The 25,916-nt window shown below is 40.1% G+C and overlaps 1 protein-coding gene across 1 annotated transcript; it reads right to left on the reverse strand.

Moving 5' to 3' along the window:
* Positions 1 to 1,253: 1,253 nt before the first annotated feature.
* On the reverse strand, positions 1,254 to 25,548 carry LOC145787113 (formin-like protein 2). Its single transcript, XM_082598838.1, has 21 exons — positions 25,423 to 25,548; positions 24,875 to 24,958; positions 22,735 to 22,892; positions 20,853 to 20,936; positions 20,305 to 20,502; positions 19,543 to 19,671; positions 18,964 to 19,132; positions 17,852 to 17,962; positions 15,065 to 15,214; positions 14,439 to 14,540; positions 11,509 to 11,646; positions 10,847 to 10,982; positions 10,002 to 10,177; positions 9,772 to 9,913; positions 9,036 to 9,241; positions 7,328 to 7,564; positions 6,535 to 6,664; positions 5,604 to 5,737; positions 5,149 to 5,316; positions 4,671 to 4,851; positions 1,254 to 4,426 (listed from the first exon to the last, which is right to left on the reverse strand). The coding sequence occupies exons 1-21, from the start codon at positions 25,531 to 25,533 to the stop codon at positions 4,323 to 4,325; spliced, it is 3,048 nt and encodes a 1,015-aa protein (XP_082454964.1). The 5' UTR covers positions 25,534 to 25,548; the 3' UTR covers positions 1,254 to 4,322.
* Positions 25,549 to 25,916: the final 368 nt, after the last annotated feature.

The raw sequence follows: 25,916 nt of genomic DNA on the forward strand, positions 1-25,916 counted from the left end.
CAGATTCATAATGTCCCCATTAGAGAGCAGCCAGTGTTTTGTTTCATGATCAAAGACACTCAGACCTTCCACTCCATTAGGCGGGTTGAAGATGCTGCAGTGGTTGATGATGTGGTCTGCGATCTGTTCCTCAACACCATATTCACAGAAGGAGGAAGGCAATTCCCCATTGGTGCATGGTTAAACGGAAAAACCCGTACGTACGGAGACGGTTGAGGCGCACCCACGCCTGTCTTGGTAGCGTCAGGCCGGTGGAACGGGTGTCAGCAACGGGGTTAAATGAGTGGAGTCTGGTGGTGCTTGACTTCTATGCAGAATTCCATTCATTGTCCGCCCAATTAGCTGCAGAGATATCTTGTTCGTTAGCTTCGATATGCGGCTAGCACGAATGGGTGCCTTTGTTTCAGTCCACAGGGAGTGCTCGTTTAGGGAGCAGAGACCTTAGAGTGGAGAAGGTGGTTGGGCTACAATGCCCGTCGAACGAGTGGCTTCTTCGCGATGAAGCTCAGCAGGTTGGATGCCAGCAAGAATAGGGAAATTGTCCAATGGTGTGGGACGCAGGCATCCCACACTGTGCGCTGTTGATGGCAGTGAACACTGCGGCACCAGACAGGTGTACAGTACACTGGCGAGGCGTGGACAAGGGCTGCTGTACGCAAATTGTCAGCCCTCGCTCCTCAGCAGGAGTCTGCTAGGCGCAGTGCGTGATGACAGTTTCTTGCGCTATGACACCAAATAGTGGCGGTACGTGAGCGATCTGTCTAATGTCGCCATAAGGTATTTTGATTCGGAGCAGAAGGACAGAGGTTTTCAATTATTATGGACATTTAAGCTCACGATCAGCTTCCCGATTGTGTAGATTGAAAGCTGCTGCCACAGTTTTGGTTTCGCTGAGTTTTCTCGCCATTTCCGGAGATAAGCTGAAAAGGTTTTTGTGCCCTGGCTCAAGGTGTCTTCTAGGTTTTCCCACGACTTTGTGGAGTGGGGTATTTCAAGATCATCCGCATGTGCATATTTTGCTGAGACCGTGGTTGGCAGGTCGTGGGTGTAAATATTAAAAAGAAGAGGAACCAGGACCGATCCTTGTGGGACACCATTTTTCAGGCGTCTCAGTCTGCTTCGCCGTGAATTGCCGGTGGTGAGGGTAAAGCTTCGATTCCTGACAAGTTAGTGGTGATGGTCTATCGCCTATTGCAACTAGCACAACTTCCATGTAGGCTCGAACACAAACGAAACTAGGACAAAATTTAACATTTACTTGAAATAATTTATTCAACAAAATAACAATAATGGCCATCGCTGAATGGAGAAGCCAAAACGTTTATTGCAACACAAACGGCCAGGTTAGTACGTGAGAGTGATGGCAAACCTAATGTATTTTACAAAAAATAGACAACTGAAAGGTAAGAATGCAACTTTACAATTTTTGAAAATGCAAATCGTAAACTGTGTAATTTATGAGTAGAGACAAATCCCCAAAAGATCACAGAATATTCTACAAACCTACGAGCGATCAAATCAACACGTAAAACATAAAAATGAAACCTTGATTATTCTAAAAAATGCGATCTTTATAGTGTGTTGTTTATGACACTCGAATTCTCAAACGATGACAGACGCAATCCACAATAAATGAAGTTTTCAAATTGTGTGAGTCGGTTTGACTTCAGGAGTACCCAATGACAAGCCTGCCAGCAAAGAATGAAACGTGAAATTGCAACAACTTTCGTTTACTTTAACCTTGGATCTACAAACACTTGGCAATTAACAACTTCGTTTTGACATTAACGACGCTAAGTGCAAAGTTTAGCATGGTAATTTCAATCAGCAGGTCAGTCTGTGAGCCTGCTAGATTCCAGGACACGAAGGAATGTATGGAAATTCCAAGTCCATCACCATCATTGGAGAAAGAGGTTAGGTGATAAACCATGGACTTCTGCAATTCATCTAAGCACACACAAAATCTTCTTGAATTTCTACACTTTTGAAGTGCTTCATTGAAGAAAGGAGAATCTCAAATGAAGAAGAATGAAATGAAGAAAAGAAGTAGGTCAAAAGTAGAGACATCAATCAAGGCAATTATTTCAACATCGGTTCTAAGTCCTGAAATGCAACTTCAAACCAGGATTGTAGCCAGATAGTCTGGTTAATGTGTGACGTCACCATGCGTGGAACCTCACGGTTCGAAACGTGCTACTGTCAACACTCAACAGCCAATGAGAAGTTTCATGGCAATCGAGATGTTGATATGCACAAGGCATTTCAAAAGCAACACAATATACGAACTTGACCAAACTCGGATGACATGTATATATGACGTCACTGCGGCAATGTAGAGGCTGTTTTGAACATCGCATGATCCTTTCTCTATATAACGTCAAGTGTAACGAACACATGAAAGCCTAAACTGTGAATCTTCATCGAGAACGTCAGGGCTTCAACAGCCCTTAACGTTTTTTCTAAACGCACATTTTTGTAACAATTTGGCCAAACTGACAACAGAAGTTTTCACAAAGATTTTTAAGTCAGTCGCAACACAAAAACAAACGGTTCGAAACTTTTGTTGCTCTCAAGGAAAACCAACTTTTAAAATATAATTTTTGAAATCCATAAAATTTATACAAAATTATCGACAGGGAATGTGTACGTGAACCACAATGCAAACAAACCATCACATGACCCTGACAGCAAAATCCTTCATCTGTACATTGATTCAACGTCTTCAGACTTCAAATCAATGTAAAAATGAAGAGTTTTGTTGTCAGAGAATGAAATTTAAAGCGGTGTTAATACGACTGTAGCAAAAACACAGCAAAGTCAGTGATACCAAGATTCTGCATCAACATTGGTACAGATAGACCAAAGCGAAAAGCCACCGCGAATAATACACCACACTTAGCGCATAATATTATGTTATATTTCACATTTATTTCACATTTATGTTAAAATTATGGTTGTGAGTTAAAATATTACAAAAGAGTACGGTACTGAAAAAAGGTAAAATAATTTTGTTGGTTTTACGTCATAAAACATTGGAACGGTGCAATCCATGGCGGAGTTGAGAAGATCACGTTGAAAATCGAGTTGGTCAGTAAGAAGTGTGGCAACCGATAACTGAGCTTGTTGACGACATAACGACCGGAAGCTACGTCACGTGAATCCAGATAAAAAGTTGAAGCCACGTCATATCTTCAAGTTTGCTAAACTCCTTCTAGAAGTTCCAGCAAATGCTGGTTGTTAGTGGGAGGTGATGGGCGGAAGTAGGGCTTCAAGACTAAACAGCTTGCAGGAATATGAAGTGAACTGCAACTGTCCCATTTTTTACGATAAAAATGCCTCATAGCACAGAAACAGCAACGATCAAAGCATCAATGCCGTGTATTTTCATCACCTATTTTTTTAAATATGTATACAATTATTTATTCTATGGACAGCAGCAATGTGGCTTCCTTTCCCGATTGTTTTTGCTTAATCAGAATATGAAACCGATGGTTCAACAAGGCACGAAGTGGGTAAAAAAGTGGAGTGTTACAAAAAAGTTACGTACCGAGAGAGGACAGAAAAACAATAAGTTCGTCGTTGTCGTACAGTTGCTGTAGGAACAAAACACTGAAGATTTTAACATTTCATATTGCAACAAAATTCAACACTGTAACAAATTCATTTTACGTCAATGAAAGACCTTTTAACAAAAATAAACGAATCTTTACACGATTTTTGCAATGAAGAATGTGGTACAGACCAAGCATTGGCAAGTAGCGATGCGCTAAAATAATGATCAAAAAGCTATGGAAAAACATAAACTAAACGTTTAATTTGATCACTTTTACGTTTATTTTTGACACAAAATAATTAGCCTCTAAAATCTAACTAATAAACTATATGGCATTATGGCAAGTCACAGCAAAGTAGAAACACTTCAGGTAATTAACTGATATAACAGTGCGGGGACGATGGCAAGACTGGGGATTGAAGTAGGAAGAACTTTGCCCCATCCTGGTACAACTAACTAACCGTCACAAATAGTGAGCCATTCATTGAGATGTTGTTCGAAGCGAATTTCGGTTCACGGGTGCAAAGGTGACGTCATGATGACGTCATGGTTTGAGCAAGTCATACCCAACCTCTACCCAGACAACAAATTCGTTATTTTTACATTGATTCAACGTCCGCAGACGGATTTTACTATCTGGGTATACCTTGCTTTCACGACAACGGTAAAGTTGACAAAGGCAAGAAAATACATCAGAATTACATTTTCGGTATTGTATGATGACGTCATTGCGACGTAAGTCAATGACGCCATCGCATCTTGACGAAAGCTAGAGCACGGTGGACATCTGGGCAATGCGAGGGGGGTCGGGTCTCCCTTTCTTGAAGCTTCTATGGTTGGTGTCTTGGCGCCTGTACGGTTCCGACTTGATATCTGGAAAGAAAGTATCGGACGTGGTCACATGTTGGTCAGGCCGTTCGTCAGTCGGTCATGGCTGGCAGTAATATTTGGTATCATTACATTTGTCAATTGCAGTTTGGTAACAAGAATAAAATTATTTTCACACAAGTCGGTTCACTCGTATACAGCTAACAAATCGATTTCGATTTGCTCCTAGTTTATCTCGAAGTTGTTTGTCAGAACATCACTAGGCTGCAGTCGCAATTATCCAACTTACAATTAATGTTATCTTCGATGGCACCATCCTTGCTCTCCACCGTCCTCCTGTCTTTGCGCTTCCTTTGGAAGTCATTAATCATCCTCTGCTCACCATTCTTTAAACCTTCCTTCATCTTCTTCCGCAACGCTTTCTCTTCTTCCTTTTCAATAGCTCTTCTTTCCTCTTCGGCTCTTTTTTTCTGCAGAAGACATAAAAGCAAGACTTTAAGTATCTCCTCATCATTACGACATCCCGACTTAACCGTGTAAGTAAATGGCAAACATAAAACAAAGACCAATCGGTCATAAGCTTAGGATAACGTCGCGTATAGTATCAGTGATGTCACCGCACATATCGTCAAAGACGAGGCCAGCTCAGCTCAAAGACAAGGTCAGTTCAAGGAAATCATCAAAGATATTGTCAGTAATGTGTTGTTATACACATCAACGTTCTTGCAAGAAACACAAGAAAAACAGTAACTAAGGTCCTGACTCACATCGGCAACTTTCCAAGCATCCAAATCCTTCTGGGACTGTTGGTAAGCTTTTATGAATCGGTCGACCATGGGAAAGAAACTTTCGGGTGGCATCGTTCTCGGGGATTCCCCGAAGTATCCAACCACCTTCTTGTAAGCTTCCTGTGCGGTTTCCGCGTCTTGCAAGACCTTGAATGAGAATTAATTACGTTGTTATAACGTTTTCACTACGTTCTAATACAGCAAAGTAACTGTGACCACCAAGAAAATTTGTTCTCAAACTGTGATTATAAGAAATGAGCGTCAACAACCGAGTAACGACAAGCCGATGTCCTGTGAGCCGTCGTCGTCGAAGAAGCCGATAATTTAAACCAACACATCGAGGACGAGTTGACGATGAACCGAGGAAATCTTCAAGGGAGACTTTCACTCCGAGATTTAGCGCTCATAACCTGCAGCAACAGAGTGGTACGAACCTTGGTAACTTTATCCTGGGATGACTTGAGGAAGTCCTTGAGGACCGGATGCTTGTGGGCGTCGTACTCATTGCGGGTCAAAGTGACACCTCGCTTGATTGCGTTCACATCGGTCAGTATGTTGTCCAGTGAGACTGAGATTATAATCAAGTTTTAACGACGGATTCCATAGCGCAACAACAACCATGATTCCAGGAGCAGTGCATGGTAATGGTACTTAAAAGTAAGCGGTTTCAATTCTTGAATATCAGATGTTTCTCAGCAGTCAAGTGTAGCAAGAATTGACAGTGATACCCAAGTGTTTCGCCCATGAGGTTGGGCTCATTAGTATCGCACCACTAATTCATACCACAGCGCTCTCCACCGCTGCTTTCGCCGCCAATCAATTGAATTCTACCGTTGTGGAAAGAGTTTTCTATTTTAACAAAAACTAAGAATTTCGTTCTTTTTGGATAAGATGATGATCACACTGGCTTTACTGCGGCAAAAGTTTTATCAATATGTCACACAAGTTTTCGAACTTGGCTGATTTTATTTACTTGAAAACTAAGGCATAAACAGACATAGCTAACCAACAACACCACATTTAACATTATAAAAAAAACAATAAGTGAACGTTTTTGGCTATTCATATAGCCCTTTTCAAGCCTATAAAAGAAAATATTGTAAAATAAATAAGAGCTATATGTAAAAAAAGCTATATGAATAGCCGAAAACGTTTGCTTATTGTTTTTTGTTTTTATACTGTTAATTGTAGTAATGTTGCTTAGTTATGCCTGTTTATGGTTTAAAAAGATTAACAGAAAATTGTAAGGCACAAATCTCATCCAAACCACTACTTTTCGTGGGGCAGTAGGCCCGCAAGCAGTCATCGCAAGTTAACTTTGCCATTCAGGACCTAAAGCCTGACGTGTCCAATTGAACTACCCACCTTTGCTAGCTCTGTCCACGTATCTCAGCTCATCATAGAAGTTTTGAATCTCCGGGTAGTTTTCGGCAATAACGTTGGCAATGTAGTGCAACAGCGTCTGCTTCTTGTCTGTTGATTTCGTGTCGACAAGCTGAGCAAACAAAACAAACGAAATAAAATAATGAAAAAGCACAAAGGACCTTGTCGCAGACTGTCCCACTTATGTTTGGAGTTTGAAAGGATTAAGTAAATGGAAGGATAAAGAAGTCAACATCTGTCTCTGCCTTCAAGTATGTCATTCAATGTTTGGCAAGTGCTCTGGATGAGAGTCGAACCAAAAACGTTTCATGTGCAATGATTACACGCCCTCGACAATCCCTACACAAGCACGCAGCAAACACGAGTACAAGCTCGATTCTGAGGTTGGTTCTTGAATCTCTAAAGACTATCAGAGCCACCGTTGATCGATTTGATTAGGTCAACGTCCACACATACAGTATGGCATCATGATATCGCGCCGATGACCCAAAACAGCTTCTAGCTTCCAAATAAAACTGTTTTGTTTGATAGGCTATATTGGGACAAAGGATCTATGTTTTCACCAAACAGGTTATCACTGTTTCCCAAAATGCACCGGAAGGCTATTAGAGAGCAGCCTATCTTGAGTTTAGTCCAAGATACACAGACCCTCTACTCCAGAGACAACATAAACAAAGGACAAACTTGAAACAAAGGGTGGTGCATTGGAGTCACTCACCGACAAAGTAAACATTCCATTGTTTGCAATGAACCCGACACTGTGGCACCAACTCACCGTCTCCAAGCTTTGCAACTTGAACCCATAAACCGCGCCCCTCTTCGCGCTGTTCATGTAATTTCCGAACGCCAAGATGACTTCTAGAACCTTCTTCAAGCACCCCGATGATTTGATCGACATCGACGCGGCGATCACGGCCGCGATTTGCGGCGTCAAAGTCATGACGCTGTCGTTGAAGTTGCCGAGGAAAATCATGATGTTGAGGCGCTGCTGCAGCCGCTCCACCCGTCCGAACTACCAAAATACAAAGTTTTTATTTGCAAGTCTTCTATAAACTTAAGAGCTTGGAAATGTACTTTGTAAAACTCTAACTTAAAAAATTGAATCCGTAGTTCAGTTGCAAAGGTACTGAATAGCTGCTAACTTATACCACATAAAGCATACCGTATATACTCGAGTATAGGTCGATCTCGCGTATAAGTCGAACCCCTACTTTTGAGCTGAAAATCGGTGATATTTCCTTTTCTCGTGTATAAGTCGAATAGCTTATTCCCGACACTACCATTCGATGGTTCATCTAAGTATTGGCATTGACATACGGTAAGGAAATTTCGAAATAGAACGTAGAGTAACTTACGCTGCTGGAATAGTCACATAACACTATTCACGGCAATAATAAGTAAACCAGATAAATTAGACGTGCTATTTTCAACGAGGTCTTCCCGCTGTGAGATCAATTATGATTCAACAGAACGCATTGTTTTGTTATAAGACGCACGGGAATCGAAATCCGCCCATCAACGTATGGAAATTAGCACTTGGCCTTCCTGTATAAAACCGAAAATTTATTCTGTAAAATTATTTTAGTAGTGCGAAGGAAAAACTGTAACTTGTGACCTGAGTGATTGAACTCAAACAAAACTAGGCCAGCAAATGTGCTATTATGACTCCCCACGATGTTCTTGTAGCAAAGATAGTTCGGAATGTGTGAGAATTAAATCGAAAACCGATAAAAGAAAAGGTGTTTAATGATCTTGGTCGCAGATATTGCCTGCATTAACGACGTCTCTTACGGCTATTATCACCCTGCCAACCTGACATCATTGTTTTATGCGGCGCCAAGTTTTGACATCGACTTCAACGATCATGGAATGTTACGTAATAAGAACGACTATATCCTACACGCAAAAATAAAAAAAATGGATCGCTTAAAGCAGCTCTTTTTGCTGTTTTGTCTCGTGAGCTTTGCATATTGCTCAACAAGTGTATAAAGATTAGAATTGACAAGAAGTCATTAAATTTGAAGATTAAGTTTGAATCACTGCAAATAAACGTATTCAAAACTTTTACTTCGGCCGACGCCATTTCACAATCCGTAATCTAGGTCGGCAATGATTTTCCGCAGCAAAAATGCGTTTTGAAGGCTGCCGAGCTGGAGACAACAGCTTGTCCCGTGTATAAGTCGAACCTGTCTTTTTGAGGTGAAAATCAATTGCGAAAATCTCGACCTATACTCGAGCATATACGGTATTAATGTTCGTGATCAATTTGCTGCTGACTATGAGAAGGTAAACCACTTGTTTTCTCGGTCGTTGTTTGTCTGCTTGTACAAAAACCTTTTAGATTATTTTTGAATACAACAATTCGGAATTGAAGCTAAGCCAACCACACTTCTACACTGTCAAGCTACAAGGAATCTGTATGACAGCATTTGCACAGCATTGAATTGCTTTAAGGAAACATAATATGACGAGCAGGTTGTCACCAGCCACATAAACTTGTCCTCGTTTGTGAGGTCTTCAAACGATTTTCCACTCTTCTCATAATCCTTAAACGCCTTCAGCTCCACATCATTCGGAATGAACCTGGGAAGCATCTCAACGTACTCCAGCGGCAGGGCTGCCAGGTTGTAGCTGTACACTGCTTGGCAGATTTCGTCGGTGGATTTGTCAATCTTTCGGAGGGTAATTGCTGGAATGGTGGAACAACAAAACCCAGTTGAAACCAGTTTGGACTAATTTTATTTTACTCAATCATGAAACATAACAAACTTGTTCACCAAACACTCTTAAATCCTCCTTGTGTCAGTACTTCACAGCCTCTACAGTCTACAAGATAACAAGTATGGCTGTTAAAATTAGAACGTTAACTTGCAAAGTTAGTACTACAAGATTACAAGCATGTATTTGCAACGTTTTGAGTGCTTCCGATGTAAGTCAAACTGATGTCCGCTCTTGCGCAGAGCAAACGCTTTCACCACCGCATCACGTCATCACAGCCATCACGTCACTACCACCATGGCGTCATCACAGCCATCACATCACCACAGCCATCACAGCCCTCACGCCACCACAGCCATAAGATTATAGCAGAGATTTACCTAGACAGCAACATTAGTCATTGTCATGAGAAGGTAAATCAATGTATAAATGACAGAAGAAATTTTCTTTGTTTGAAGAGGGATTGCAAAATGAGTAAAAGCCACAATGTTATCAACTTACAAAGATTTCTTGCCCTGGTGACGTCAATCAATGATGTGCCCCGCTTCTGTTTGGCCTCAACAATCTTCAGGAGGCGCTGTCTGTCTGCCTCGGTGTCCTGGGCCCTGGTCTTAAATATTTCTTCGAATGCTTCCATATCAAGCTGCAAAATGAGTGCATAACATGAAGAGTATGACACCAGTGTGCACAATACTGTAGAAATTGTTAAATGCGAATGAAAGAGCCCCAACCTCTTGCAGCACTGCGTCATCATCCAGTTCACTGAACACGGTCCCCGCGATCTGACTTGGACGCAGTGCACTCCAATTCAGCACAGGCAGCCGGTACTTAGGTAGGTGTCGCTGTTTCGCTTTCAGCCCACCAGGTAGGTTGGCTTGACCGGGGAAACTCGGTGCACCAGGTACGCCTGAAACATTGCACCAAACTTGATTAAAACCATTCACAGTTCGATTGATTAGCGATCGATGTCATTGTTGCTAAACATACAAAGCTAAGCACTAGAAGGTGCAACATATTGTGGTGTTACTTAGTTCATACTGTATGTGTTTGTGGTACAACAAAAGCAAACTCTTATCAAAGCTGAATCGTCTGATGAACTCAGCTATTTAACACTGTTCATGATTCATGTACAGTGCAGGATGTGGAAGTTAACAAAAATAAACTAGAACCGATCGAGAACGGCCAAGGAGTGAAGAGCAAGACCAAAAATTAAATAACTTGAAGAATCAAATATTAACACGCGTAGTATGTCTACAAAAGCAAGTTCAAAAACAATGACTATGGTAAAAACAGTGCAATGACAATCAGCCCTTACAGAGAAAACGACACTAGTTGATGATCAAAGCTCATTAAACAGCTGTTAAAGCAAATTAGCCACTGAGGAAGATTGTGGTAGAGTGGTGCACAAAACATTTAACCGCTACACGGTTAAGCATACGGAAGTTTAGACAGAACATAATTGGCATAGTAGTTAGGATCAGTAGTGTAGTGTTTAGTGATAATTTGTTTGAGCGATCGAGGTCCTCAAACCTGCAAAGCCACGTTTACTACAACTAGCTCTTTCAGTCTTACTCACCGACCGGTGGAGGGGGAGGGACAGACCCGGATACCCCAGGGGGTGGGGGTGGTGGAGGTGGGACGTTGGGGACTGCACCTGGGGCCATGGGAGGTGGGGGTGGCGCAGGTACGGCAGTAGTGGAATCATCAGCTGCCTAACAAAATTAAATACATGATTTGAAATATACTCTATGTATCCAACAAACGTGTTTTGTGCAATTTAATATGAAGATCACATAGCATTAAAACAGAAAATGAATAAAAAACGTAAAAGTGTTAAAGCAGGTTGATAACAAACACTCCATCAAAATACATGTTTCATCAGTGCTTTTGAAAATTGTTAAAGTAAAATGTATCGTCATTACGGAAACGTACTTTCATAAAAAATAAAATTTTCATCTTCCAGAGCAAGAGCTAACTAGGGGTGCTGGCACCACTAAGGGGTACGAGGCGTATTCTTAAGAGATGCATGGATGTTGAATCATTAGGATTAGTCATATCAAGACGTTAGAAGGTGTGACTTGGTTACTGGGATTGTAACCTACATTCTGGATTGTAGGTAATCATTGCTTTTAGTCATTTTTAAGGGGATACGGAAATGGTTGGAGATTTCAACGTGGTGCTAACAAGAAAAAAAAATTAAGAACCACTGTTCTAGAAAACACAGAGGCCAAAACCCACCTTTTCCTCAAGGCTGGCATCCCCATTCAGCAGTTCTTCCGATGGGAGCTTATTAGAACCTCCATTTCCTCCACTTCCGCCTCCTCCTGATCCCTGGTTTCCTCCAGGCTGCATGGATCGCAAGTTTGCGATCACCATCTGTTGGAGAAGTGATACTTGGTTAGGAAACACCTTGATATCATAATCATCTTTTCACAACGATTCCAACACTTTTGAATATGAAATATTTATTTTGATCAGCGCAGCACAACTCGCACAACACATGTCAATAATGTTTATTGAGATACTTGTGGATCCGATAAAAAAAAAAAAAAAAAAACTATCCTAAACTCTTCGACGATCAAGTTGCACGGAAGACTTGTAAAGACAGATTACTGCTTTAAAATGAATTATTTTTGAACGAAAATCGAGACTATGTCTAACTAGTAAAAGAAAAACGATTCATTCTCAGTGGCAGGGGTGGCTTTGCACAAAATCTCAACATGTAAAGCGGATCTGGCTGTGCTGCATTCTTAGTTAATTGGTATGCTAGCTCACCACGAAGCATGAGCTTTGTTTTGCTTCCAACATGCCAGTTATGAAAACTACTACAATCTGGATGACATTCTAGGTTGCGCAGTGTAGCACAGCGCAGCTAACCGAGCTACCGTAACTAGGAGAAGGAAACGTCAATCAACTGTAAAACCATCGTATCTGGTTGACTACAGTCATATGACTGCGCCACAACTTACAGTGGTATAAAAACTGTCAAAGAATATTGATAAAATAAAACAAACCAACCAAACATTCGCTCGAAACCCTTTTCACTGTTATTTACTGTTGTCCCAATCGTGGTGTATGGTAGGACAAGCAACATCAAAGCGCTTCGTTTTGGTAAAATATTTGAAAGTAAAATATTTGTTATTTGTAAATTATTTTAAAGTAAAATACTTGAATCTAAAATTCATGAGGCACTCCAAATTAAGCAGCACAACCCCAGGCTCAACAAACAATTATTCGCTGGAGGGGCATCTTTTTTGTTGAATTTGTATTAGCTTACGTTTATTTTATGTTATGTTGTCCGCTCACTATTTTGTCTCATGACCACACTCCCGCATAATTATGACAGATTGCTACCACCTTTTGTGTTTGTTCGTCAGTTGTTGCTTGTACGCAGGTCAGTGCAGTTTTATTGAATTTCAGTCATTTATTATTAACATTTCACGAACATTATTTTGTTTAGATGATTCAAGATATTTTCCTGAAGAGGGCAGAAAGTTTTGCCGAAAACGTTTGAAATTATGTATTTATTTCATTTCTGTATTAATTTTGAATTATGCAATTCAATGTTATTAAGTTGTTATCGATTGTCTGTCTATGGTTTTTAAAAAGTACCTCTCTACCAAAGCTATACTATTTGAAAGTAGGCTAGAAATACAGATACAGAATCAAACGTGAAATGTCCGAGATTTAACCTCTGGAAAACAGACGTTTATCTGACGCAAATTAACTCAATCACAATGATAATACAACGTATGGAAAAAACTTTAAGCTAGAAATATGAATTCACACTAAAAGCTGGCTCTTTATTCAACCGTTCAGAGTCACTCTTACAGCAACATAACTGATTGAAACTTAAAACTTTGCTTAGATTCAGTGTAGTTGGTTGCGCTTGGATGTAAGCTTTCCTAAACGAGCTGTGTTGGTAACCTCCTTGTAGTTGGTACTCAACCAGGGCTGCGATTTTTGCCTTTTTCGGCGGCATTGCCGCTCGACACGCGCCGTCACTATTCCACAAACGCCGTGCCTTACGGAAAAAACTGAGAGAGGACGTCAAGTGAGGTCGAGAAACAATCGGGGGGGGGGGAGCATCACGTGATGTAATCATAAGAGTGCCGACTTACGTAAATTCTCTTGCGCCAGGTACTTCAAGGCATGGCCTTATAGCGACGCTTCACGCGAGAAATTCTTAAGGCGTCCGCGCCGCCATTTTGAACACTGCGGAAAAATGCTTTGATCGAAGTTCTAGCCTGGCATCAAATATTTCGCCACACACGTTTCGTGCTATTCGACACAACGAGTTTCTTTTACAGATGAAATAACCTAGGCTACTTTTAGTTGTCAACGTCTATGCCAGTTTGTATTTCGCCGTATGAGCCAATTAACAATGTTGCACTGTTAAAATGACTCTGTTGGATACTTGTTACGAAAGTTTTTCACATCTAGAAAACAACCTAGTTTCCGACCAGATGTTCAGAAATACAGATGAAAAAAGCTGCTTTTTTTATGGAAAGGAGTTCTCTTCCAGAAGAATATTTTGAAGACTGCGGAAAATGTTTTGATCGAACTTCTAACGCCTGGCATCAAACATTTGGTAACTGGCATATTTCGCTCCTAACTGTGTTTGCGTGCGGGTACGTGCATAACCATTTACGTAGGCTACTAAGCGAGACTAAGGAGATGCCAAAGGATAAAAATCTCGCAGTAGGTTACTCTAGCGGTATAGCCTAAGGGCTTTTTTCTTTTGCGATCGTTAATTTCGAGTTTACAACGGTTCTCTTCCTGGAGCAAAACAAACAATATACACGTCCGGTAGGTATACAACTTAGCGCTTGATACTCCTTTGCAATCACTCAACCAGCGCACGATTAAAAACTTAATAAGTGACTCTGACGTACAATATACCCACACAACTTGTGCAGTAATTCGCGGCCAAGCGCTTATCTGACTCTTGTGACGTCATATTACTATTCGGTAAACAAACGCAGAATTTTTGGTCGTTCGACAAGAAAGAAAAAAATCGCAGCCCTGTACACAACAGATCGAATGAGGAACGGAAGTGCCTTAGAATTTTGTTTTTTAACGTGGAAGCATTATCACACATAATGTAATTTGCATCTACAATAAAGAAATGATCAATGAATGTAGATTGGTTGAAAGTTGTGACGTACCTTCAATGACGTAACCTCGTTTATGTTGAAGGAAAGTTGCTTTTCGAGTTGAACGACCTTGCTCATGCTTTCGTACTCCTGCTCTTGGAACTTCTCGTTCAGCTGTTCAAGAAGAAAGAAGTATCGTGACGTCAGCATACCGGACACAGCAGGTCTGATTGGCTACAGATGAATAAAAGGCAAGGCCAGCAACAGAGGATCAACTCTCAGCGAGGGCAGTTGGACAACACACTCACAGAACAGCTCTCCATTCAGCGGGACTAACCGCTTGGGATGATTTACAACCAACAACATTTGAAATATGATAAAACTTCGGTAATGGCTCAAAGCCTCTCAGTAGCTCAAAGCCTCTAGTCTACACGAATTCAAAGTTGCCAGGATAAGCTTCAGATGAGATTTTGTTTCGAGAAAGTAATGCCGCCTATCAATACATTACATATATTTGCACTTTTTATGCTACATATTATACAACAATCTTCCTGAAACTTTTCAATTAAAAAAAAGAATTCGTTGTACTGGTATCACTATATAGCAATCATGTTAAAATCTAAAAGAAAACCAAAAAGTAAACAAAAAGATAAAGAGCACGAAAAAGAGCCTCGCAGGCCACACCGTGCTCAACCTACATCAAGCAGTTGGTCCTCAAGGTGTTCAACTCGCTCCAAGGCGGCGACTTTCATCTCAGAATCTTCCAGCAAGGTGGACACGTCAAACATATTGTCTATGTAAGCTTGGATTTGTACCTGCAGTCTATCGCTCTCCGTATCTTGTAGCTCCTGGGACAAGCAACATTTGTATATTCTTATAGTTCTATTTGAGCAACTTTGCATCCCATGATTGTTTAGATAAGCTTCAGGTAATGCTTAACTTCGATCAGTTTTTGATATTATTACTATTATTTTTATAGAAAATGTAAGTAGGTACCATCCTTACTATAATTCCGGAAACAAGGGGCATACATACTCATTTCAGGCAGCAAAATGTGTCACTTTTACATCGTTTCAACGTCTAGCTTTTATTGTTAACAGGTGATCTATTTGAGAAGTCCTACTGCAATAAGTTTTGACTTCTTACAGCTCTGTTTGTGTTGTACCAGTTATCCGAGTAATGGGTACTTCTACACTTTTTCTAAAAAAACCAGATTCGACACCGCTCAGAAGCATGCGGCTGCGTGTTTGGCAAGTAACTTAATCACATAGTTGCAGGTGAGCAAGTACATTGCCTTCCTTGTCTTTCATCTATTTAACTTAAATCTTCAACGACAGGATATAACAAAACATTTTCCGTTGCAAAAATGTTGTGATCTTGACCAAAACACTTAACATTCCTTGCCGTACAACCAACTCAATAGCGCACAACGTATTCACAACCCCACCTCTTAACTCTTGACCAGCAGCGTAGCCAGAAATTTTGAAAGGGGGGGGTTTGACGACCCAGCGACGGGGGGTCTGGGGGGCCTCCCTCAGAAAATTTTGAAAAATTACTTTGAATTTGGTGCATTCTGAGAGCATTTTCAACAAAAATGTGGGTATAAATATTCCTGTAAAATGGTGCTGTCCGGTGGCATAGCAAAAAGATAAGATCATGTTTTCTTCGACATTTTTCGGTAATAAAGCTAAGTTTCTATGTTTTCTTGTTGCTAATTCCTGGCTGAGATGTTTGAATGTTTGGTATTGGCAAAACTCGCCCTTTTAATGCAGTTTTGTTTAAAATTAGGCAATTTTTTTTAGACTGAAAGCATCATTCTCAATATCGTGACGTCACACGCGTGCCAAAGGGGGGGGGGGGGTTGTAACCCCCAAACCCCCTCCCCTTGGCTACGCCACTGCTCTTGACTATCTACTATATGAATGTACAAGTGCCTTAACTATCGTGCATGAAACGAATCAAAGGTATAACCGTGCATTAATAATCAACATCAATATAATAATCTGTGACACATGCTTTAAGATTATACTGCGTTATGGTATGCTTTGCTTTTTTGCTTGGCACCATGGAGCGCTTGTTTGTAGTATTAATAGTATTTATTGTTTTATACCCAGACAGCAAAATCTGTCATTTTTATATTGATTCAACGTCTGCAGACGATTATGCTGTCTGGGTAGTAAGTTATATTGTACAATGGTCTTCTTCTATCGAGTCTTCTAAAGTTCGTTGATACACCACAGATTGACACATTCTTCCGCAACGGAGTTATACACTTACAGGTCCCACCTACTGCACCGGGTGGCAAGCCGAGGGCAAACAAGAAGGTGGTCCGCTGTTTGGGGCTCGGTGCCACAGATACATGCAACAGGGCCCGTGTCGTAGCCCCACTCCACCATTGCAGAGTTAGTGCGTCCAACACCGGTTCGGAGTCGATTTAATGTTTTCCACTTTACCCAAGGAGTGTTTGCTCCTGGGGGGAGGGACTCTGATGGTGGGATCTTCATTTCAGTGTATGATGGGTCATTTTCGAATTGTTGTTTCCATTGCCTAAGTCTTGTTTCTTCTTTTGTTGAGGTTAGTGGCTGAACGTGTGTTAGGAAGCTTTTTCTTGATTTCAACCGGGTTTGTGCAGCAGTTTTTCCATATAGAGGATGTTTTTCATCACATGTTTGTTTTAGCCTTTTAGCTTGACTGTTAACGTCTCTTCTTATGTGTGGTGGTGCAATACCAGAAAGCAGATAAAGTTTGTTGGTATTTGTGGGCTTCAGACACCCAGTAATAAGACGACAAGAATGATTGAGTACCGAGTTAAGCTTCGATGAGTGACAGCACCTGTTCCAAACAGGGCATAGTTTAGCTTAATTTGCACCAGTAGAACGCATCATGTTATTTGAGTTGTAGATGATTGGACAAACGCATAGATTTGATAAAGCAAAGTTTTTTCTAGTATCCAAGGACAGGCGGTGATGGGGAAGGCAAGGAAGCCAATGTTTGCATCTACTTTCTAAGCACTTTACAAAGTGACCTGGCAAAGAGACAACCGCGTGCTATTGTCTGGTCTCAAACCGGGATCCAGATGAAGATCAGGTCTGCGCTTTCGTGAAACTTATTCAGTGGTGGGATGGCGCAGTAAAAAAAGGAGCACGCTTTTCGATCATGCGAACCTGGTTCGACACCCGACTTACTGGTTGCTGACAAACAATGCTCACCTCTACGCAGGGTGTAATAAATTGAATGGGCATAATTGCTGAAAGAAAGGCGGCCGAGAGAAAGAAACTGGCCACCCTGCTCTCGTTAGTGTCGAAGGCCTAGTATGATGAGAAGTCCATCTTCTTAATTCCATGAAGCTCAGTAAATGGGTATTGGACTTCCTTTACCTAAGCTTTCATAGATGCAATCAAGAAGTCGAAATGTACGTCAACATGGGGAGCTGTTAGTTTCGAGGATATGAAACAACACGAAGATAGCGACCAATATCTTCCTACCTCGAGGTAGTTGTCCAGCCCCAATAAAGCGAACTCATGTTGCAAATGGACGCGGAAGTTCATGTCCTCCACAGAATGAACTACGATGTTAATAAACTGCATGCACGATACCTGAACAACAAAAATCAAATTAAAAAAAAGTTATTGCAACACTGCTTTGTGCTGTTACTTGCAAAGAAACAGTGGCGTTAGTCAGCAGCGAAGCGTTATAGGAAAAGCTGCAATTTCAAATGGGCCTTGTTTTACAATGGACCAACTTACTAGAAAAGGTTTCAATACGATTTGAAGAGCTTCTTATTCTCTGTTAGCTCAGATGCCTCCCATCCTTTGAGTATCCGATTGGAAAGACTTGACTTCCTTTGTAGAGCCAAACACCGCAGAGGCAGGGTGTGAAAGCGATTGCGGCACTTTCAGGTGAATCCGGTCACCCTCGGTCGGAATGGCCCGTTTCGGTGAGTCTGATCCCTTAACGGGGGATTTTTTCATTTTTTTTTTTAAATTATTGGGTACCGTAGCCTAATTATCATTGCCGTTTTAGGGTTAGGGGTTTGGGGTTAGGGGTTAGAAGTTAGAAACTCACCGAATCGGACTCACCGAATAGTAGTAGACCCACCCTCGGTAACGGGGACATCACCGGATTAAAACTGAACTACTACTACTACTACTACTACTACTACTACTACTACTACTACTACTACTACCACAGTAGTTATCCAGCTAACACAATCCGTCATTTTTACATCGATTCACCCTGAATGTGAATGATTAAAGAACGGATTTGCTAGCTGGGTAAGTGGCAAGAATGCATCGGTAATCTGAGGCAAGATAAACAATCAAAATCACTGCTAAAGATCGTCCTGTCCTCCGACTCAACTCTCAGTGTGTGATATCATGGTGTGGATTTACAAACCAGTTTTCATCCAGTAAACGTCAATGAATGGACGATACATAACAACATCACTTAAACTTCAAGATGGTAATTAAATGACTTAGTTCAGAGATTCAGGCTGCTACAAGTAATTGGACCTAAACTTCGGATTAAATTGTAGTTAAAGTTTTCTCTGACTGGAAATAAAGAAACAATAATGTTATAGCGCAAGTTGCACACTCACCATAAAATCTATGTTGTCCGTTTCAGTTTTAAAGAACGCCATGAGACAGGTGAATCGGCGAGGTTCGCGGCAAATCCGTTTGAAATTATCGAAAGACCGTAATATGATGTCGTGGCCACCCCTTACCAGGCAGAGGGCCGCAAGGAGCTCCAGTACCAGAGACTTCGTTCTAAACAAAAAAGATCATGAATTATGACACAAGTTTAACAGTTGCGTACAGAATTAATCACTTTCTGGTCAAATCAATGAACACATAAGACTTTTGTTTGGTGTTTTGGTTTTGTTGGTTGCCAAACTGTGTTGCCTATCCCAAAGCAAGCTATGATGAGAGGGTATTTCTGGGGCAAAGACAGCTAAGAATAATCCTCATCTCTTGGTGTTGGTTGTCTGAGAATGTAGAAGATCTGCTTTGCACACTTTATTGTATACGATTATGATCATGATTAACATAGCTACACTGTACATACGTTTCTCCAACAGTGATAGTTGTCACTGACGCACACAACACGATCGAGCAAAACAATATTGCGAATGAAATAAGCCATAAATACAAAAACAGCGCAAATTGGTCAAGCTTACCTTAAACTTCTATTATTAAGGCTTAAAGTAACCTCATTGATGCACTGTGGGTGAGCCATGACCAGGTTGAATCCGTACTGATAGTTCATGATGGCCCGTAAGCATGTGATGCACAAGTGAACGTCGTCTCTGGAAGGTAATATCATCGTTAGCTACTTGCTGTCCTATCTGTCACTGCGGATTTGAACGTAAGACATTTGCGGCTAGGTCCCACGAGACAAGAAAGCCATAGTGTAAAGTAAATCAAGCAAGCAATGGTACAAGTCTCTCATCTACAAAGAAAGGGGCAAGAAATCAAAAACATATTTTAAGTAAAACCAAACGCAATGTTTGTCGATCAAAAAGGGGAAGTGGAAAAATGGATAGTATGAAAATGTATTGTAGCAAGGCAGCATCACAATACACTGAGGCTAGAATTGCAGTAAAAAAAAACGGAAATGTCAATTGAATATAAAGTGAACTCCTATGTTTGTGTAACATGCGCTTATTTCTCATGCACCAATTTGTCATTCAGTTCTCATACTTCGTTGCAAAAACGAAGTTTCCATTAAAACGTGGCTAGTCGATTCTTTTTAGCTCCGCTTTGCTTTCATGAACGATTTTCCATTTGTGCAACAATTTCTATCCGACCCTTCGCTTACATTTTGTGGAAAAAAAACATCATTATCAAAACGTGGCCAAGTATGAAAAGTTGTACAAAAAATAAGTTCGAAGTGGTCTGGGAGATCAGGTAGATGCAAAAATATAAAGGATCTTATTTACTTGTCTACAAACGCTCTGGCGTTTTTCAGAGTCCTCCGATTAGGCGAGTTCTGAGACCTTGATCTTCTTAACTTGACCGTTGCGTTCCCGGAGGAGACCATGCTCAGTGAGCTCCCCATTGTCAGGTCACCAGTGCTCCCCATTGACTTGGCTGGGGAGGAGGACGCGGATAAAGATGATGCGAATTCATGATCATGTCTGGATGAAATGTTTATGAAAGATTGAACAAGGATTTCACGTTGAGTCCACATTTCAGGAATTTTTATCACAGTAAAAAGTGCGATTTTCTATTGACGTTAGTTCTTTGTTTGGCGGAATTATTATTTGTTGGTATTTTATAATTTTGTTGTCAGAATATTATTACTCCATTGTTGCATAATATGCAATTTACTATTTATGCTCATGTCGTGTATCAAATTAAATTTAGTCATTCATTCACATTTTGGTGGTCAGATTATTCATATTTTCTATTATTTTTAAACTTAAGCCTACTCTAATACTACCCACTCTCCATTGAAGAATACACCAAATACATTATATACACTTACATTATTGCATATTGAGCAAAAGCTAAGTAGTTGACCAAGACATCCAAGCCTTTGTTATCCTCGTTGAGAAATTCTCTCACCCATCTAAAAAAACATCAGTGTTGTACTTAAATACATGCAGTCGCAGAAGATAAACTTTAAAAGGCATGCAACACCCAACATCTGTGCATGAGTGGCACTGGATGAAGCCAAAACATCTTAATCATGACAAATCAAATCACCTAGTAACCAGGCCATTAGTCATCTCATCACTATTTCCTGCAAAAACGACGCAGGAAAACGCGCGTTGTTAATTAAGATTTCATGAAGGATACAAGACAGATCTAATTAAAATACAAAAGTGATTTTGTAAAAAGTCATACCATTGCAGCAGTTTACAATATTAACAGCTACCGTAAGTGAGACTGATCGTTTCAGACCAAACTGCATTGCTGCGACTCCACCACGTTATGGCTGTGAGAACATAACCAAAATTACAGCAAACTAAACCGCAAAGGCCCACGAATTATTTCAACCTGTAACTCGCTTCTCAAGTTTTGAGAAAACAAATTAAAAGTGTTGCTCAGTAAGCATGTCGTTGTGTCGAATTTCAACGTAGGGGTTTGCTAACAACACGAGCAAAATAAAGACAGACGACCAGTAAATCGTATGGATTGGTAGAAAAATAAAGTGAAAGCCAAATAAAGTGTGTTCAGGAAGAAAACTTTTGAAACAAAGTTCGTTACGTACAAAATATTATCACAAAGCGTTATTTGGCAAACTATTAGAGATCACTGCGCAGTGCGCACTGACCTATATTGTAGCTTTCAGTGACGTAAAATTTGGGACCTATAAACTAGACGTCCTGATACATGAGAGTATTTGCGTACTTAAGTTACGTCATTTCAAACGGGTATTTCAATTGTCAGTTACACAAAGTGACTGACCTTAAGCTAAAATCACTTTGAAATGTGCCACCAATACCATTCTCTATCTACTTCACACCAGATCATGTATGTGACTACCAAGTAATGAACTACCCAGACAGCAAATCAGTCGTTTATTTGGGATACAACCGTACTGATGACTTAAGACAAAGCATTGTAAATAAGTGCAAGCAATATGGATTTACATAAACACTTGCCAATGAAAGTACCTAAGAATAGGAAAGGCGTCTATTCTGTCTAGCCTCTTCATGCATCACTTTGCTGCCTTTTTTACATCGTTTCAACACCACTATACGTTGATACGATCTACAAATGAGAACTTTTTACAACAGGCCAGTTCGTGATTTTTTTTTGCATTAAATATGATGTTCACGTATGTGATTGATGGCGCAAAGACGCTCGAGCAAAGTGGAAGAGATGTGTAGCATGAAATTAAACCGACAAAGCCAGTAGCTACAATGCTGGGCATATTTTGTAGCATTAATGTTTCAACATAAATTCAAATCTTTGTCAAACTGAAATGTTGCTCAGAGTGGAAAGAATTGTTACTAATATTAAAAAAGTAAATATTCGGAATTGTTATTCAATCTCATATTATGCTTTAGGTTTTATTTCGACATGTTAAAATGCGTTATAAAAAACGCAGAAATACACACATTTTAACAACATGTATTCTTGTACAAAATGCTTTGCTTTCTCATCTACCCACAAAGAACATGTCTATAACATACTGTGCGAGTATCAACTAGGCTACTATGCAAAGCATTTGAAAAAAGTTTATGACATTCAAGTTAACAAACACCAAACACTTGACTTTGATGAGTATCGAAAGATATGCGGCAGACAATTGTTCGACTCTCGTCCTTATTGGTCAAGAACATAGTTCTTTTACAGCAAGGAAGGTAGTACAATGGAACGATGTATTGCAAAACAAAATATGCCTAACCTCATCTTACCCTATGTGGTTGGTTCGTAATGAAATTTCGAGGTCACGTAAAGTTTTAGTTGACTGTGCTACTCTCTTCCGGAACTTCTTCCTCCTTAAGGTCGGATCAAGATAACTTGTGATTGCTTGGATGTAGTAAGATGGTGGATGCTTCACTTCCACTTTATCCTGGAATGATCAAAATGTGTTAGTTTATCCTTCCATTACAACTTAAGACTTGGTGTAAAAAGTATGTAATCTGTGAAATGAATTAGTGGTGCGATTCTGATGAGCCCAGCCTCGTGTGTGAAACACTGTCAATTCTTGCTACAATCTGCTGCCGAGAAACTGAAGACGTTGTATTAACTTTCATAAAATGTAGCCTTAAATTAAAAGTATATATAATCACTTTTAAATGCTACAAGGTATACTTGAGGTATTTTGTATCTGAATATCGGGTTTTAAAGTAATTTGTAACACTTCACACATGTTTCATCGAACCACTCAATTTGAGAAAGTGTTGAAAGGAGCTGTTGATTGTGTCATCACACGCTTACCAATAGCAGATGTCATGAATTAGATCCGCCTCCAGCACAATTGGCCACAGATCAGTGAATAATTTATGAATGCGATGATGTTATAATATCTATCCCGCAGTTTCAAAGAACCGAAAGTGTTGATTATAGAATTGAATTTTCAAATTAAAGATGCAAAAACTAAACATAATCAGTTCTTTTTTTGTAACATCAGTGCCTCTTCGTCTGAGCGTCTTGGGTCACACTTAGTCAAATAGTTGAAGGTTTAGAATTAAATCAAGCAGACAAAAAAGCCAATCTTCATGTCCACATTTACGCACATCTTGCCAAGATAATACCACCTGCTCTAGATAGGCGTCGAACCGAAATCCACTCAAGCGTGAAACAACACCGCTCGGCCATTATTCGTCGAACGACCAATCACAAAGATCGCAATAAAAATCTCCACAATTGGGCAAAATCCTCTCAATACGTTCAAGTCTGATTGCTTTTTAAACGCATAAGCAGGGAAAAGGACATAGCTGTACCACTTCAGACACTATCTAACAGGACACGCTTCCCATTACGCACTTCAAAGTGAACAGCGCCAAGAAATGCATTGGAAGTTGAACTATTGATGTTAACGATTTCAACTGATGAGGTTATTTCCAAATTTAGAAGACACTCGCATAACCGCATGGTCATTAACTGATTTGATGGTAAAGTGCAGACAATTAATGGTCAATTTGTCAATGAAAATGTCAAAACTTTCTTAGCCTTCACAGCTGTACTTTCTCAGCTGTAGCGGAGCCATGCGTGTATGAACAAAAAGTACTCACACCAGAGAAACCTGGCCATATCAATGGTTTGGGTCACACCAACGATGAGTAATCTTATCAACACAGATGAACATAGCCACACATTGGTCGACAACAACCTAAGACACCAAACCAAAGCAATAAGATAACTTCCAGTTCCGGGAAAAATAAAATTGTTATTCGAGCGAAATACCGTGTAGTTTCCACTAACTAAAAACAAAATCAAAATCTTGAAAGTCGGATACATTGACACGAAGACCCAACTCAATATACCAGAGATGGTAGACAAGAATTCGATACAATCGGCACTGTTCATTTCTGATACAATTTCTCAGATCTAATGTGATCTCAAGCGGTTAAGTTCCTAAACAGCAAAATCCATCATTTTAGCATTGACGAGAATGTGAAAATAACTGATTTTGCTGTCTGAGTTTTATTTACCAACGGTTTTAATAACACGATTCGCATGTTTAAGACTAAAGTTTGTTCGAGGCTTAAAAGATAAAGTTTGTAGGCGAATCACAGATAGCGGGTCTGCTACTATTCGGTGAGTCCGATTCGGTGAGTTCCTAACCTCTAACCCTAACCCGTAACCCTAAAACGGCAATGATAATTAGGCTACGGTACCCGATAATTTAAAAAAAATAATTGAAAAAATCACTGAATAGGGATCGGACTCACCGAATCGGGCCATTCCGCACAGATAGCAAATAGTTGTTGTAATTTGGCTTCTCCTGTGTCTGACAAAAACATCAAGCCAAATTTAAGTTCCATACAATAGATTCTTTGGATTTAATTTGTTTCAAAGCAAAGATAAATTTTGTTAACGCTAACTTGCCTGATCACAAATAAGTTCCCATTTTTTTTCGTCGTCGTACTTTGACAAGACTCTGATCTTGTCAGCCGGGAGATTCATGGATGCCTGGAAATACAATACAATGGAGATTGGTTGATTAGTTGATTTTGTTGCGAGTATAAATAACACACATTCATAAGGCAATGTCAAATAAAACGAACGATCACGTAGAATGTGTGGATACTGCAACGGGGGGTTGCGAAGTAATCTGGAAGATCTTCTAGTCAAGTAGGGACGCGCCTGCCTTACTTTTAGTCCATTGGTAAGCAGATAAAATCAGCAGAAAAAGACAAATTGGAGTGCCTTGAAAATGAAAGAACACCGGCAGCTGTGCAACGAAAATGCAGCCTCGAAGTAAAACTTCTCAATACAGTTTAAAAATAAAACTACTTTTTTTATATTTGAACATGTTACTTCAAAATAAAATATTCCACAAAAACTGCAGCAACATACAATGACTGAGTAAAAGGTAAGTTCAGCAGAACGTGACTGTTGCTTAGAACTAAGCATTTATCAAGCATTCAGCTCACCAAAACTTTTTCAAACCGCTCATCAACTTCATCTGGGTGGGGCATAGGGAGTTTTAGGGGGATATTCCGGGAACGGTAGTCGTACATTCGGCTGCTTTCAGTATTTCCCATATTCCTTTGCTTTGTCTAGCAACTGCTGCAATGTCAGGAACAACTTGATGTAGCGGAGAAAAGGTAGATGGACATTGACTTCACGTAATATGCAAAAAAGGATTAATAGCAAAATAATGAAAACCTTACAGTCCAGTTGTTCTTAGGTTTCTTTTCTCTACCTATCAAAAAAACTGTGCCAGTTTGGTAGCAATGATTTATATAGCTAAAGTCATCCTAGCTTTATTTAGTTGAATTTAGACAACTAGACATAGAAAAAGTATCAAAACCTAATAGAAAGAAAAAAGAAAATGTTCGCTTATTGTTGGAGCTAAATAAAGTTTCTTACGATAAAATGCTTAAAAAGGCAACCACAGACTACTTCACATGCTAGCCAAAGAATT

The sequence above is a fragment of the Aplidium turbinatum genome, chromosome 18 (assembly GCF_918807975.1).
Source record: "Aplidium turbinatum chromosome 18, kaAplTurb1.1, whole genome shotgun sequence".
Lineage (NCBI taxonomy): Eukaryota > Metazoa > Chordata > Ascidiacea > Aplousobranchia > Polyclinidae > Aplidium > Aplidium turbinatum.